Source organism: Clupea harengus, chromosome 13, assembly GCF_900700415.2.
Source record: "Clupea harengus chromosome 13, Ch_v2.0.2, whole genome shotgun sequence".
Taxonomy (NCBI): domain Eukaryota; kingdom Metazoa; phylum Chordata; class Actinopteri; order Clupeiformes; family Clupeidae; genus Clupea; species Clupea harengus.
In genome coordinates, this window is record NC_045164.1 from 18,442,702 (window position 1) to 18,457,701 (window position 15,000).

At 46.0% G+C, this 15,000-nt stretch overlaps 2 protein-coding genes across 3 annotated transcripts in view; both read right to left on the bottom strand.

The window, feature by feature from the left end:
• The window catches only part of LOC105910572 (fibronectin type 3 and ankyrin repeat domains protein 1-like), a 6,284-nt gene extending 5,049 nt beyond the window's left edge, over positions 1–1,235 (bottom strand). Inside the window, exons 1-3 of the mRNA XM_031579122.2 lie at positions 1,178–1,235; positions 700–735; positions 26–72 (exon numbers count right to left, since the gene is read on the bottom strand). Coding sequence (XP_031434982.1) covers positions 26–72; positions 700–712 — 60 coding nt within the window. The 5' untranslated portion in view covers positions 713–735; positions 1,178–1,235. The remainder of the gene's footprint in view (positions 1–25; positions 73–699; positions 736–1,177) is intronic.
• A 625-nt stretch (positions 1,236–1,860) lies between these two features.
• Positions 1,861–15,000, bottom strand: part of edrf1 (erythroid differentiation regulatory factor 1) — a 16,908-nt gene continuing 3,768 nt past the window's right edge. Inside the window, exons 6-25 of one of the 2 annotated variants that reach the window (XM_012839309.3) lie at positions 14,943–15,000; positions 14,382–14,495; positions 13,740–13,861; positions 13,229–13,340; positions 12,700–12,847; positions 12,454–12,565; positions 11,978–12,083; positions 10,786–11,040; positions 10,567–10,638; positions 10,325–10,466; positions 9,762–9,953; positions 9,307–9,507; positions 8,281–8,514; positions 7,520–7,743; positions 6,766–6,924; positions 6,316–6,465; positions 3,700–3,853; positions 3,245–3,345; positions 2,706–2,860; positions 1,861–2,489 (exon numbers count right to left, since the gene is read on the bottom strand). The exon at positions 14,943–15,000 is cut by the window's right edge and continues 93 nt beyond it. In XM_012839309.3, the coding sequence (XP_012694763.2) occupies positions 2,336–2,489; positions 2,706–2,860; positions 3,245–3,345; positions 3,700–3,853; positions 6,316–6,465; positions 6,766–6,924; positions 7,520–7,743; positions 8,281–8,514; positions 9,307–9,507; positions 9,762–9,953; positions 10,325–10,466; positions 10,567–10,638; positions 10,786–11,040; positions 11,978–12,083; positions 12,454–12,565; positions 12,700–12,847; positions 13,229–13,340; positions 13,740–13,861; positions 14,382–14,495; positions 14,943–15,000 (2,965 nt within the window). In that variant the 3' untranslated portion in view covers positions 1,861–2,335. The remainder of the gene's footprint in view (positions 2,490–2,705; positions 2,861–3,244; positions 3,346–3,699; positions 3,854–6,315; positions 6,466–6,765; positions 6,925–7,519; positions 7,744–8,280; positions 8,515–9,306; positions 9,508–9,761; positions 9,954–10,324; positions 10,467–10,566; positions 10,639–10,785; positions 11,041–11,977; positions 12,084–12,453; positions 12,566–12,699; positions 12,848–13,228; positions 13,341–13,739; positions 13,862–14,381; positions 14,496–14,942) is intronic. The other variant, XM_012839310.3, reaches the window with a different exon arrangement.

Sequence of the window (15,000 nt, forward strand, 5' to 3'; positions counted from 1 at the left end):
ATACAAACGCACACACAATGCTTACCTTTCCAACCACAGGTGGAGCAGAAGGGGGAAAGGGCTTCTGATACACTACCCAGAAAAGCATAATCACAAACACAAACATGTCTTCAGAATTCACCTATGGTCAATTTAGAGTTCAATATTTTCAGAATCAACGCTGGAGCAGTGGAAGGAAGATTGGGTACCTACATTGGGATGTAAGCTTACATTACAACATATGGAGGAAAATCTCATAAATCTGTAATTCTTCACCTACCCCTATGTCCATCTGCCCAATTTGGTAATTTACCTGAGCAACACACATTCTAAAATGGAGAACTGATGCAGTTTACCAGTCGTTTTTAAAATCTGTTATGGTTTCGTTAACGTTACTTTGTAAAGAAAACTTTTGCTGGATGGCCCAGGTTAAATTATAAACTGGACCAGTTTGTTAGATATTTTTCCTTAAGGTGGGCGACAGGGTAATACGTTAGTCGTTATCCAATACTGCACTATTTTGTTGACACATAACGAGAGCGCACCAACGGTAGCGTTAGCCACCATTAGTATAACTAAGTTTAACCTAGCTAGCTAGCGATAGCTGTCTTAGCTAATTAACCTGTTGGCTTCCTCAGATGGGGTCTAGCCTTGTAATGTAACGCAGTTTTGTCTTAAGTGACTTAAAATGACATGTAAGAGAAACAGATTAAACTTCACCTGGATGTGCCATGACCTAAACTAGCAGTCAGCGACCTGGTTGGGAAGCAAGGTGGAAAGATCAACAGATTAAGTGAAGTTAGAAAGATTCCAGGCTTGCTGGAGGTCACTATAGTAACTGTAGTTCGAAAGTCTACGTATGTGCTTTGTGTTTGTATATGTATATTAAAAAAATATCCCTTTGTGAATTACTTTGACTTTAACAAAATAGCACTGGTGAACATAATCAAATACTACGACATTATTAGGTTTCAAAAATGTATATAACTTTGCTCTAACTTTATGACCATAGCTATGGACCCAGGCAATGGGAAGTATTTCTATGTCAGGGACAGTAAGCGTCAGCATTCAAATGCTAGCGGGAAGCACATTTTTAAACTCCAGACTTTCTCCATGACTAGCCTTGACTTATAATTGCAAATAACAAACTTTTAGTAACCGAATTATGTGACCATTTGTAGAGGACATAATTTCTTACAACATTTCTGTAGGTAGGGACTGACACCACTATAAACCTCCACCTGCACCCTCAGATCAGCAGCGTTCAGTGAGCAACTATAGGCAAATGAGCTCGAGCGACTTCCGGTTACGATTTTTCAAAATAAAAGTCCCTTATTAGCCCCGTGTTTTCTTAAACTATCAGAGATATTAATTTCATAGTAACATCAAAATGGGTTAAAAACAATTCACTGATGTTACAAAAGTATGGTTTTCTTGTTTTAATATAATGAACAATGACTCAAACATGACTCAGATCTTCAAACAGCTCGCTCCGTCGCGTCCCCAAAACAAAGCTCCGCACCATTGGCGACCGGGCCTTTTGCTCGGCCGCGCCACGCTTATGGAACAGCCTCCCTGACCACCTAAGGGCAACGCAGACGCTGGACTCCTTTAAAACTGGACTAAAACATTTTTATTCACGAAGGCATTTCTGGCCTTGTGATAAATCACTGTCACTAAGTTTTCTATTATGCCTATGTTAACTAGTCTTATTTTATTTTATTATTATAGTTAGTTTCTACTATGTTGGCACTCTGAGATTCTTCTGAATGAAGAGTGCGTTACAAATAAAATGAATTATTATTATTATTGCATGCTTAGGCTTACACCCACGGGAGACAGGTGTGAGTGTGTGTGTGTGTGTTGAGACAACGACAAGGGTGAAAACAACACATTGTGTTTATTATTAATCTGTTCACATAAGTCTATTGCACACATCGAAAGCTTAAGCTTCACACTGTTTTCCACAGACGTGGAATAAAAGACGGAGAAGCCTCCTCCTGCTGCTCCTCTTTCTCTGCGTAGATCAGCGGAGTGCACACGCTGGTGCCCCAGACAGCCGGGGTCAAGGTCAGACAGCCGGGGTCAGGGGTCAGACAGCCGGGGTCAGGATAAGGCAACACTGGTGACGTCAGTCAGAGAACAGAGCCAGAGGAAACCCCAGCCGACTGCTTCCCTGAGAATATCTGTGCACCACGGAGTGGGTCACTCTGTGGTGTGTGTGTGCGTGTCACTTTGGTGAGAGTGTGTGTGTGCGTGTGTCACTTTGGTGAGTGTGTGTGTGTGTGTGTGTGTGTGTGTGTGTGTGTGTCACGCTGTGCTGAGTGTGTGTGATTGTGTCACTCTGTGGAGTAAGTCATTCTGTGGTGTGTGTGTCTGTGTTTCCTGTGAGCTGTTCCAGCAGCTGCAGGTAGAGGGCGATACGCTCCACCAGTGGGGCCGCCTTTTCTGCCCGTAGAAGAGATGAGTACACCTGCCTATACACATACACACTGTCCTCATCCTGCCCGCTGCGCGCGTACACACACACACACACACACACACACGCACACGCACACACACACACACACGCACACGCACCGTAAACAAAGAGGGAAGAAAACAGTTAGCATAACAGCCATGTGGAGTGAAAGGTGGGGGTGGGGTTGTGGTATAACTTTGCTCAATGTTTAACAGATATATGTTTGTCAGTGAACCTGTGTGTGTGTGTGTGTGTGTGTGTTTACCTGCTCTTGCGTTTGCTGCTCAGTTTGATGAGTTGCAGTAGCAGGAAAGAGAGGCTTGGCTCTAATACGCCAATCAAACGCATCACTTCCTCTCTATTTAGCCCAGAGTTATCACAGACCTCGGCTGAACCTTCAGGATCTTCTAACGGCACACTCTGAAACGCATCAACACACAAACACAGACACACACACACACGCGCACACACACACACACACGAGAACACCCCCGGGCGCGCATGCACACACACACACACACACACACACATATATTACAAACCTACAAAGGCAGGGAGAGATTGTGTGTGTGTGTGTTCCTGAAGCTTCTTATGTATGCAGCTGAAGGCGTGGCATGAAGGCGTGGCGTGTGTTTGTCTGTACCTGAAGTTCCTTGTGTATGCGTCTGAAAGCGTGCTGTGTGTGTGTAGGTGTACCTGAAGCTCCTTGTGTTGTGGCTGAAGGCGTGTGTGTGTGTGTGTGTGTGTGTGTGTGTGTGTGTACCTGAAGCTCGTTGTGTTGTGGCTGAAGGTGTGTGTGCGTACCTGAAGGTCTTTGTGTATGCTGCTGAAGGCGTGGCGTGTGTCACACATGACCTCTAGAGCTCCTGTCAGAGTCTTCAGCTTCACAGCAGCACTGCTCTGAGCTGAACCATGCACACACACGTACGCACACACACACACGTATACACACATGCACACCCACACACATGCACACCCACACACACACAAACACACACACACACAGAGACAGATTAACACACTGAAATCAGGATCAATACCATAAAACAGTCCCAAATCTCTTTGAAATGGCTACAGCCATGAGAGTCTGACCTCTGCAGCTGGATAACCAGCTGGATAAAGGGTTAGCTAACACAAAGTTAAATATGACGTTATGACTCTCGCTTCTTGACAATACCCTAAATCATTCTACTCTAATGATACACACACACTGATACACACACACACACACACACTACCAGACTCACACACACACACACCTGAGGTGGTAAACTGAATGAAGGCCACTCTCTCCAGCAGTGTCCGCAGCAGCTCACAGGGGGTGTGGCCAAGGCTGAGGAAGAGAGCCGATGCACGACTGTAATGGAGCTCCGCCTGGGAACGATGCTGCTTCCTCACGCCCTCACTACCCACCTGCAACACACACACACAATGAAGCATAGAATAGTGAACCCAAGGGGTGTCCAGGAGCAGCACCCCTCACAGGTAGGAAACGGCTCTAACGCAGCTCCCTGTAGGAAACCTAGCTCAGCTCTAACCCAGCTCCCCTCACAGGTAGGAAACCTAGCTCAGCTCCCTTTACCTTTAGATAGATAGATAGATGGATACTTTATTAATCCCGAGGGAAATTTAGGTCATCCAGTAGCTTATACACATATACACTTATACACGTCACCAACATACATACATAAATCACATATACATAGGGAGAACATATTCACACAGAGTGTTTCCAGATACAGGACCCTATTGTACAGAGTGCAATGATTTTGACGGTGTCGGTGTCCAGGAGGAAAGTGATCTTGTGCTGCTGGTGTGGATAGTGCAAAAAAATGTTCTTGTGCTTGTGAGGATGGGTAGTGCAAGATAGTGATCTTGTGCTTGTGTGTGTGTGTGTGTTTGGAAAGTGCAAAGAGCAAAGTGATAGTGCAGAATATGTAAGTGGTAAAGTCTGTGCATGGGGCTGAGATGAGATGAGCAGGGGAGGGCAGACTGAGGTAGACTCATGCAGAGAAGTCCATCTCCCTCCCCCTCCCCTTCTGCGTGGTGTTAAAAACCTTTACCTCACATCTTAAGTAACAAACCTATAATTTATCACAGAGAATTATGTAAGCATTGTTTAGAATGTGAAGTCTTGTGAAATTAAGTAATTTAATGTCGTACACAGAACACAGAGGTGTGATAGTGACGCTACACACACACACACACACACTCATTCCTGCATAATGCAGCAAATGATGAACTTTTACAAACTACACACATAATGCTATCTGTCAAAAAAATCTGTTACAGCGCCACCATCTGAAACTGGAAATAATGCTTCCAATGAACCTTTGAATCATGAACCTTGCCACACACATCAGATGTGAATGTATTGTTTGAGGACAGAATGTCACGGGTCGTGGGCCTGCAGGTGCAAAGGCCCTTCATCGCCACTTCCGGCTATATTGGTCCGATTATTATTATTTATTTGTACCGCTAAACGTGTTCGTGCGGCAAACACTGCAAGGCCAAAAAACACAAAACTTGGATGGTGGGTTAGAAATTCCACCCACTTCTCAGGTGCTCTAAAAATGTCAATTTTCTCAAAAACCCATTTTCAACATCTGGTCAAAAATTGTTGGCTCCATCATCCCAAAACGTATTCAGAATCATCTACAGATTTCAATGATCTGAAATTTCAATACGTCCATCCGTATGATTGTACCAGCAACTCAAATTTGATCAAAATGCCAAAGTACAATAGATGTCTTGTGTCTCGCCTACGCATTCTCTCATTTTCACGAAACTTAACACGTACAATCTCGACGACATTCTGAGGACGATACTGTACAAAATGCATCAAATTGTGCAAAAAGTATCATCTAACATAAGTATCTAAACTCTAAAATTAATTTAATTCACAATGTACCCTGTGTTTCTGATTTAACCTTCTGGCCTTGAACATATGTGTGTATGTGCGTGTGTGAGTGCTGGCGTGAGCATGGGAGTGAGGGGGGGGTTGTCTCAGTGGATTCTTAATGGAACTGCTGTCTATTTTTGGAGATAATGCAACTCCAGCTCCAGTGTGTGTGTGTGTGTGTGTGTGTGTGTGTGTGTGTGTGTGTGTGTGTGTGTGTGTAAGAGAGGAGGTATGGGTCTCAGTGGATGTTTAATGGAACTGTCGTCATATTTTAGGTCATGTGGGAAACAAACATTTCCAAACAAACAAACACAAGGACAGTATGTATGTCTCACCATAACACTAACCCAGGGCCAGATGGGCAACAACTAACCCTATTTCACTGTGGGGTCACACAGCTAACCCTATGACCTTGAGGCTAGAGCAGTTCTCCCTATGCCACTCTGGGTTCTACCTGTGGCAAGACCTGCGGCTCCAGGACTGGGCAGTCACACGCAGTGGCGCCACTGGCAACAATGACAGAATCCGTCCACATGGATGGTCAAACAGACATTAAGAAGTACATCACGTGAATCTGTGTTTAGATCTGACATAAACGGTGTGAACATTGTTTCCCCAAACACTCAAATAAGGCCAAAACAGACTATTCTTCGTGTTGACTTGCTCACTGCGCATGCAGCAAATTTCGTGGGACGGCTATTACTATGACAACAGTAGATAGTACACAGAACATGCAGGGAGGAGAAACATCAGTTATGCCGTTTCCAACAATGTGATTGGCTCTTTTGGGCAAAACTTCCAGTTACAAATCCACCATGTTTAGTCAGTCTGTGTGCCTGTATGTGTGTGTGTGTGTGTGTGTGTATACCTGGTTGCGATAGCAGCTTTGGTACATTGAGGCCTGTCTGTGATGTGTGTGTGTGTGTGTGTGTGTGTGTGTGAGAGAGAGGTGTATGTGTGCGTGTGTCTATACCTGGTTGCGATAACAGCTGTGGTACATTGAGGCCAGTCTGTGGTGAATGGTTGCTGCTCGATACTGGTAGAGAGGTTGTCGTGGAGACGGTGTGTCAAGGTCACAGTAATGTAGTGACTTCAGCATGGCTTCAGTCACCTCCTTCTCCACCTGGGCGCACACATACATACACACACACACACACACACACACACACACACACACACACACACACACACACACACACACACACACACACACACACACACACACACACACACACACACAAACAGAACACACACACACATACAAACAGCACTCACACATACACACACACAAACATTTGTGATTACTGGAATACTCTGTGCAAGCCCTAGTTCTCGTAGGTAGTGTGGGTGTGTGTGTGTGTGTATGTGTGTAGGCGTGTGTGTACGTGTAGTGTGTGTGTGTAAGTGTGGTGTGTGTGTGTACCTGTTCCTGAGCCTTCCTGGACAGTGGGGCGTGGTCCTGTAGTAGAGTAGCCAGGGTGAAGTAAGTGGTAGAGAGCTCCCAGTTGACCGAGTCCCACACTGTAGCATGGCTCCCCCTACTGCCCAACACAGATACTGCATGCGTGTAGTAATCCACAGCCTACAGAAAGAGCGAGAGAGGGGTGGGATACCTGTGATGGCTGACAACTGTGGATGCCGTACGCTGCCTTGTGCTATGTTGTTGACAGGTGTGTGAGAGGTGACAGGTGCGTAAGGTGTGTGTGAGTTAGGACAGGTGTATAAGGTGTGTGTGAGTTAGGACAGATGTGTGTGTGAGTTAGGAGAGGTGTGTGTGTGAGGTAGGAGAGGTGTGTGAGGTGTGTGTGCAAGGTAGGAGAGGTGTGTGAGGTGTGTGTGTGAGGTAGGAGAGGTGTGTGTGTGAGGTAGGAGAGGTGTGTGAGGTGTGTGTGTGTGTGAGGTAGGAGAGGTGTGTGAGGTGTGTGTGTGAGGTAGGAGAGGTGTGTGTGTGAGGTGAGTGTGTGCAGTAGGACAGGTGTCTGAGGTAGGTGTGTGTGTGTGCAGTAGGACAGGTATGTGAGGTGAGTGTGTGCAGTAGGACAGGTGTGTGAGCTAGGTGTGTGTGTGTGTGTATGTGTGCAGTAGGACAGGTGTGTGAGGTGAGTGTGTGCAGTAGGACAGGTGTGTGAGCTAGGTGTGTGTGTGTGTGTGTGTGTGCAGTAGGACAGGTAGCTCACCTTGTTGTAGTAGAGCGCCTCCTCTGGTGAGAACTCTCCGTGCCCGGGCTCATCCGATTGGCTGTGGGCCTGAGCACAGATGCGCATGAGGCGGCCCATGTTGCATAGCAACAGCGCTGTGTTGGTGGGGTCGGAGATGGCCTGAAAGTCCTGCAGGCCCTTCTCAAAGCAGGAGAAACTCCGCTTCCACAGGTCCTGCTCCGCCACACACACAGCCTGCTTCACTGGGGGCACACACAACTCTGCCAGTGAGTGAATGTGTTTTATGGATTTTTTTTTTACACAATCAACACACACACAATCACACATTCACACATATATGCAAACTCAGACACACACGCACCTATGAAAACACAATATGTACACATACTTATGAAAACACCTATGTACACGTATACACACACTTATGCAAACACATATGTACACATACTTATGAAAACACCTATGTACACGTATACACACACTTATGCAAACACATATGTACACATACACACTCATGTAGTTATGCAATCTCATATGTACCCATACGCACACACACACACACACACACTTATGCAAACACATATGTACACATACACACACATGTACTTATGTTTGTACACATACACACACACACACACACACAATTATGCACACACATATGTACACATACACACACATGTACTTATGTGTGCACACATACACACACACACACACAATTATGCAAACACATATGTACACATACACACACATGTACTTATGCAAACTCATATGTTGCTCACCCTCCTTCTCACTCTGCAGGGTAGCGGCCTGGTTCATGTAGAAGACTCCGAGCTCATTGCGGATGTTGCCGAGGCGTTTGCGTGTGTGCGTCCCCTGTTGCTCGGCAACCTCGACTAGGGGTCCTGACGTCACTGCCTCAGAGGTCAAAAGGTCATGCGCTGCCTCGTAACACTTACAGCTGACGAAGAGCTGGTACTCACAATCACCGCTCAGGTCAGTCGCTACAGAAAATGCTACACACACACACACGTACGAAAATACACAAACACACACACACACACACACACACACACACACACACACACATACACACACACAATGAGTATGAAGACATGGGACTCAGTCAGTCCCTACAGAAGATACCAAAAAATGCTGCACACACACACTAATTCACCTACCAGATAGGTGGGTTAGTGTGTATGTATGTATGTATGTATGTATGTATGTATGTATGTATGTGTGTGTGAGTTGTGTGTGTGTGTGTGTGTGTGTGTGTATGTACCTTGGCAACTACTCTCTTTGTGTAGGCAGTGCAATAGCTCCTGATCGTCCTGGGTGTGTGGGTGTGTGTGTGTGTGTGTATCAGAGCATTATCCAAATATTTTCTATCACTGACTTTTTAACAATGACGATCTCAAGGCCATCCATCATTTTGACGAGGGTGCAGTAATTATCTATTATCTAGTCTTGTCTTTTAACTCACCTGCATGACCTTGTTGTCTAGATGGCTTCAGCCATCGCATTGGTAGGCTTTATCGCTACATTCCATGGTAAACTGTGATGACAGTTGAGTGTTCGAAGTTTCTTTAAAAAGCTGAATAATTGTGATGCTGTTGATAAATGAGGTGACCACAACTCCGGAGTCCGAAGTAAACTTGAGGGTACATTTTCACCTAATAGTGTGTATGTGTGTGATCGTGTGTGTGTGTGTGTGTGTGTATATGTGTGTGATCGTGTGTGTGTGTGTGTGTATGTGTGTGTGTGTGTGTGTGTGTGTGTGTGAGTGTGTTTGTATGTGTGTGTACCTTGGCAGCTGCTCTCTCTGTGCAGGCAGTGCAGGAGCTCCTGGTCGTCCTGCGTCTGGTAGCTGTACTCCTCCAGGTAGGCGGCCCTGTTGGAGGCGTTGTGCGCCAGCATGAGCTGCACGTCTCCACACAGACACAGACACTGGCTGTGGAACAGCAGCACCCGCGGAGCCAGACAGCTGCTGATGGAGCAGTACGCGTCTGCACACACACACACACACACACACACACAGGAACACACAGGAACACACACACACAGGAACACATCCACATAGAAATGAACACACATATATTACACACATTTATTTTCTTGTGCCTTACAGACAACCAAATAACCCCTTGTGCATCAACCCAACACCCTTCCTCTGATAAGCTAGCCCAGGCTACCACCCTGAGTGCTGCTCATTTGTGTGGGCATCTGTGGGGGCATCTGTGTGGGCATGAGTGCTGCTCACCGTGACACTGCAGGGCGAGTTTGATGTAGCGCAGCGCGCGGCCATACTTGAGCAGGTTGCTGGCGGCGTCCGCCAGCACGTAGAACGCTTTGGAGGCCTTCAGGAAGAGCTGTAGCTTCAGCCGGTGCTGCCAGGAACCCGGAAGCATCCCGGAGCGACTCACTCTCTTCATCTCATTACTACGGCAACCCGCTGAGAGAGAGGGAGAGCAGGGAGAGGATGTGGTGGGGTGGGGGGAGAGTGATGGAAAGAGAGTGATAGAGAGAGAGTGATGGAGAAAGAGTGGTAGAGAGAGAGTGGTAGAGAGAGAGAGAGAGAGATAATATAAAGTAGTGACAGAGAGGGGAACGTGGAAGTATTTGGAAACAAACACACACGCACACACACACGCACACACACACACTAACAAACACACGCGCACACGCACACACACACGCAGGCGTACACACGCACACATGTGTGCACACGCACACACACACACACACACACACACACACACGCAGGCGTACACACGCACACACGTGTGCATACACACACACACACACACACACACACACACACACCTGGGTCGAGCAGCATGCTGATGTGTGTCTGAATGGCTCCTGAGCTGCAGGTCTGTTCGTACTTCAGAGGGATGGCTGTGTGAGGATCGGCCGAGGGAAGCTCACCATCACGCTTTATACTGTTGTCCACAGCCTTCAGCCCCTACACACACACAAACACATTACATACACATTACACACACACACACACACACACACACACATTACACATTACACAAACACACATTTACTGATTTACTTACCTTGAGTACATAGTTTAGCACATGCCTGCACCTTTCCTCTTTATCCTGAGACACAGGCAACACACCACTGGACTGCAAGGAAACACAAACACGCACATACGCACGCACATACGCACGCACACACACACGCACACAAGTTAGATGTGTTGCATAGATGCATAATTGATTTCCATGGCACAGGTGAAACGCTGGGCTGTAATTGGTGGATCTGTAACATACTCGCGTGTGATTGGTGGCGGTGTATTTCTCAGGCACGGACAGCTCTCCCACAGACTTGATGATGGCGACGGCCTTACTGTCGTCAGGTGTCCCCGCTGCGGCTGCGGCTGTGTCTTCCTCCTCCTCCTCCTCCTCCTCCTCCTCTTCTTCCTCACTGTAGCTATCCTCCGAGCCTCCGCCTCCTTCCTCACAGGCCACGGCCTCCTCATCCAGCTGGAACAGCTCAGCCAGCATGTAGTGAGCCGACGCCATCATCTGTTCAGCCAATCACAGGAGAGGACACAGGTCACATGAGCTCGCTCATCTACTCATGTGTGTATGTGTGTGAGTATGAATGTGTGTGTATGTGGATGTGTGTGTGTGTGTGTGAGTATGAATGTGTGTGTGTGTGTGCATACATGTTTTCGAGTATGAATGTTTGTGTGTGTGTGTGTATGTATGTGTGTGAGTATGAATGTGTGTGTATGTGGATGTGTGTGTGAGTATGAATGTGTGTGTATGTGGATGTGTGTTAGGGCTGAACGATTTGGGAAAATAATCTAATTGCGATTTTTTCCCCCCAATATTGCGATTGCGATTTAATATGCGATTTTTTTATTTTATCCTAATTTTTTTCCCAACAAATCGTAATGAATGATTTAAATATGACCAACAAAATATTAGATACATTTAGTGTAAAATGTTATTTCCCGCATTTTAAATTTTTATTTAACTGCTCATTACAGAATCAAGAACAACCAATCGGTGGCTTTGCCACTGTGCATTTAAGTAATGTAAACAAAGTAATTGTAAGAATAAACACAAGGCATGCACTTTTTAAACACTGTGTTCAAATGTCAAAAATTAAAAAAAAAAAATTTTAAACCACATTTTTAATCGTGAACGTTGCGGTTAGCGTTTTATCATATCGCGATTAAATCGCAAATGCAATTAATCGTTCAGCCCTAATGTGTGTGTGTGTGTGCATACATGTTTTCGAGTATGAATGTTTGTGTGTGTGTGTATGTGTGTGAGTGTGTATGTGTGCGAGTATGAATGTGTGTGCATACACGGGTGCGAGTATGAATGAATGTGTGTGTGTGTGTGAGTGTGTGAGTGTGTGTGTATATACATGTGTATGAGTACAAATGTGTGTGTGTCTGCATACATGTGTACGAGTATTAATGTGTGTGTGTGTGTGTATATGGACTACCTGGGGGTGTCTCTCTTCATCCAGGAGTTTGACACAGTTCAGCAATAGCGTTCTGATGGTGCCATAATTCCTGTTCTGATTCTTCAGCATCATATTACTGGCAACCCTACACACACACACACACACACACACACACACACACACACACACACACACACACACACACACCTTGAGCTACCCTTTATAATACATTTGAGAAGTTTGACAGCACAGGGTAAAGAGGTTTAGCTGCATTGCAAAATAGATAATAAAGTTTTAAGAGCTCAACAGGAGGCAGCTGGAGACAGAGTGCAGGATTCTCTGGCACAGTACTATGGGTAATGCAATTTCAAGTGCTTACTTGACTGCCATGAAATGCAGAAGAGTATTATGGGTAGTGTAGTTTTTAGGGCTAACTTGTAGAGTAGGACAGCCACAGTCAGAGTGAAGGGGAAATGCTGAACAGTATTATGGGTAATGTAGTTTTTAGGGCTTACTTGTAGAGCAGGACAGCCACAGGCAGGGTGAAGGGGTTCTGACACTTCTGCTCTGTAGCTTCCTCACACAGAGTGGTGAGGTCATAGAGCTTCACAATGTCACTTCCACTGGCTGAGAGGAACAAGACATGGTTGGCAAAACACGGATACACACACACACAAATATTCTCTCTCTCTCACACACGTTTACACACACACACACACACACACACACACACAGACACACACACAGACACACACACACACCTTTGAAGAGCCAGTAGGTGTGTCCCTCCTTGGTGCAGTTGGACTTGAGGAAGGACAGGATATTCTGGGCGATGTCCTTCACTACACGCGTGGAGAAGGTGGAGTTATCCAGGTCAGGAATGTCCTCTGTCTTTATCATCTCATACTTCTACAGAGGAGAGAGAAAGAGAGAGGGACAGAGAGGGAGAGAGAGAGAGAGAAAGAGAGGGACAGAGAAAGAGAGAGGGAGAGAGAGGGACAGATAGGGAGAGAGGGACAGAGGAAGAGAGAGATTTAACACTCCTTTATTAAACCATTGTCTAACTCTAACATAACACCAATAAAACACCCAAAACCCACTTGTTCATCATCTCCAACATGACACAGCAGCTCCCCCCCCCCCCCCCCCCCCCCCCCCAGGTACTAGGACACGTCATGACATCATCAACGAGTTTATGATAAGCATAAGAGGGAGGGAGAGAGAGAGGGAGGGAAATGTAGGAATAGTTAAAACAGCGTGTGTGTGTGTGTGTGTGTGTGTGTGAGTTACCTGGACGATGCCGTTGACATGGAAACACATGACGAGCTCGGGAACGTTGCACATCAGGTTGTCCAGCCAGTAGTCAATGCCCGTCAGAATGTTAATGGGCTTGTTGTTGTCCCTGACGACAAGATTCATTATGACCTCTCCACATAACACATCTGATCCACAAATGAAGTGTCTAATCTATGACCTAGGGTTAACCATATGTATTTACTTATGAGTAATCCGTCCTGTCATCATGTGTCTAGAGCTGATCAGCTACACCCTGCTGCTCCTCCAGTTAATCTACACGCCACTGCACTGCTTCTCTAGTTAATTACTGCAGGGTAAAGGTTAGCCTCGGCTCACTGGGCAGGGTTAGGGTTAGGGTTAGCCTAACCCTAGGCTCACTGGGCAGCACATAACATTAATACCATCAGGGCGCATCGTTCTAATCATTATCCAGGACAATATTATGATGGAACGAAGAAGTATCCAACCACACCTCTCACTCTAGGACATCCAATCACCAACTCACCTGAGTCTTAGGCTGACAGCTGGGTACCGCCCCCCTCCAAATATGGGCATGTTGGAGCCTACCAGCATGTGAATGTCCTCAAAAGTCCACATGATGTTCCGCACAAAGTCATTCCTCAAGCCCTACACAGACACACACACACACACACACACACACACACACACACACAACAACGACCCCACACACGCACACAAAAGGCACACAGACACCAACACACGCACACACACACACACATACTCCGGCACACACACACAGAGAGAGAAACCCTTGGTTTAAACACTGGTGATGTGAACTGTTTAACTTTTATTTTCCTTAAATGAAGAGTGTCATCTGAATGCGTGCTTTAATGGAGAGGATAAACTCTGAGATCTGTTGCATGGTCACGTGGTCACATTTTTCTTCTATTTCATTACTGACCTAGAGATTGGGTTACATTGGGTTTTTGCGTTTGAAATGTTAGTAAATAAATGTTAGTCAAACTTTTTGATTATTTCCAGGGTTACACAAAAATATCAAACAAAACTTTTGTTCTGTGGGTTAGGTTTAGGCTCAGACTTTTGGACCTCACTGCTTAATATGTGTGTGTGTGTGTGTGTGTGTGTGTGTGTGTGTGTGTGTGTGTGTGTGTGTGTGTGTGTATACCTGACTGCTCTCTCCTTCGTTGAAGAGTGTAGGTAGATAATGTTCTTTAGAGACTGAAGCCACGTCACTTGCCAACGCAACATCAGCCAAAGCAAACGAGCACCCCATTCCCTCCTGCAACACACACACACACATGCAGTGACACACATACACACACAGTGACACACATACACATGCGGTGACACACACAGAGCAAGACAATCACACACACACACACACACATATACAAGCACACATACAGACACACACACACAATCACAATCACACATATACACGTGTGGATGCACGCGCACACACATGTGAACACAAATACACGCGCACACACACGTGAACACGAATGCACACCCACACACATGCACACACACACACACACACACTCATTCGCACACAAACACAAGCACGCATGCACACACACATGCGCACACACACAATATACTGTATATTGTGCATAATAATGAGCATACAACCTTAAGATTCCGTCATGTAATTTGCTACTGAGCACAGTGAATTCTGGTATCATGGCAACCCCCCTTCACACACACAAATCTGGGCGGGGCCTACCTCTTTGGAAGTGGTGGGCTCTTCACAGTCAGAGGCGGAGCTATTGAAGGTGGCCGGC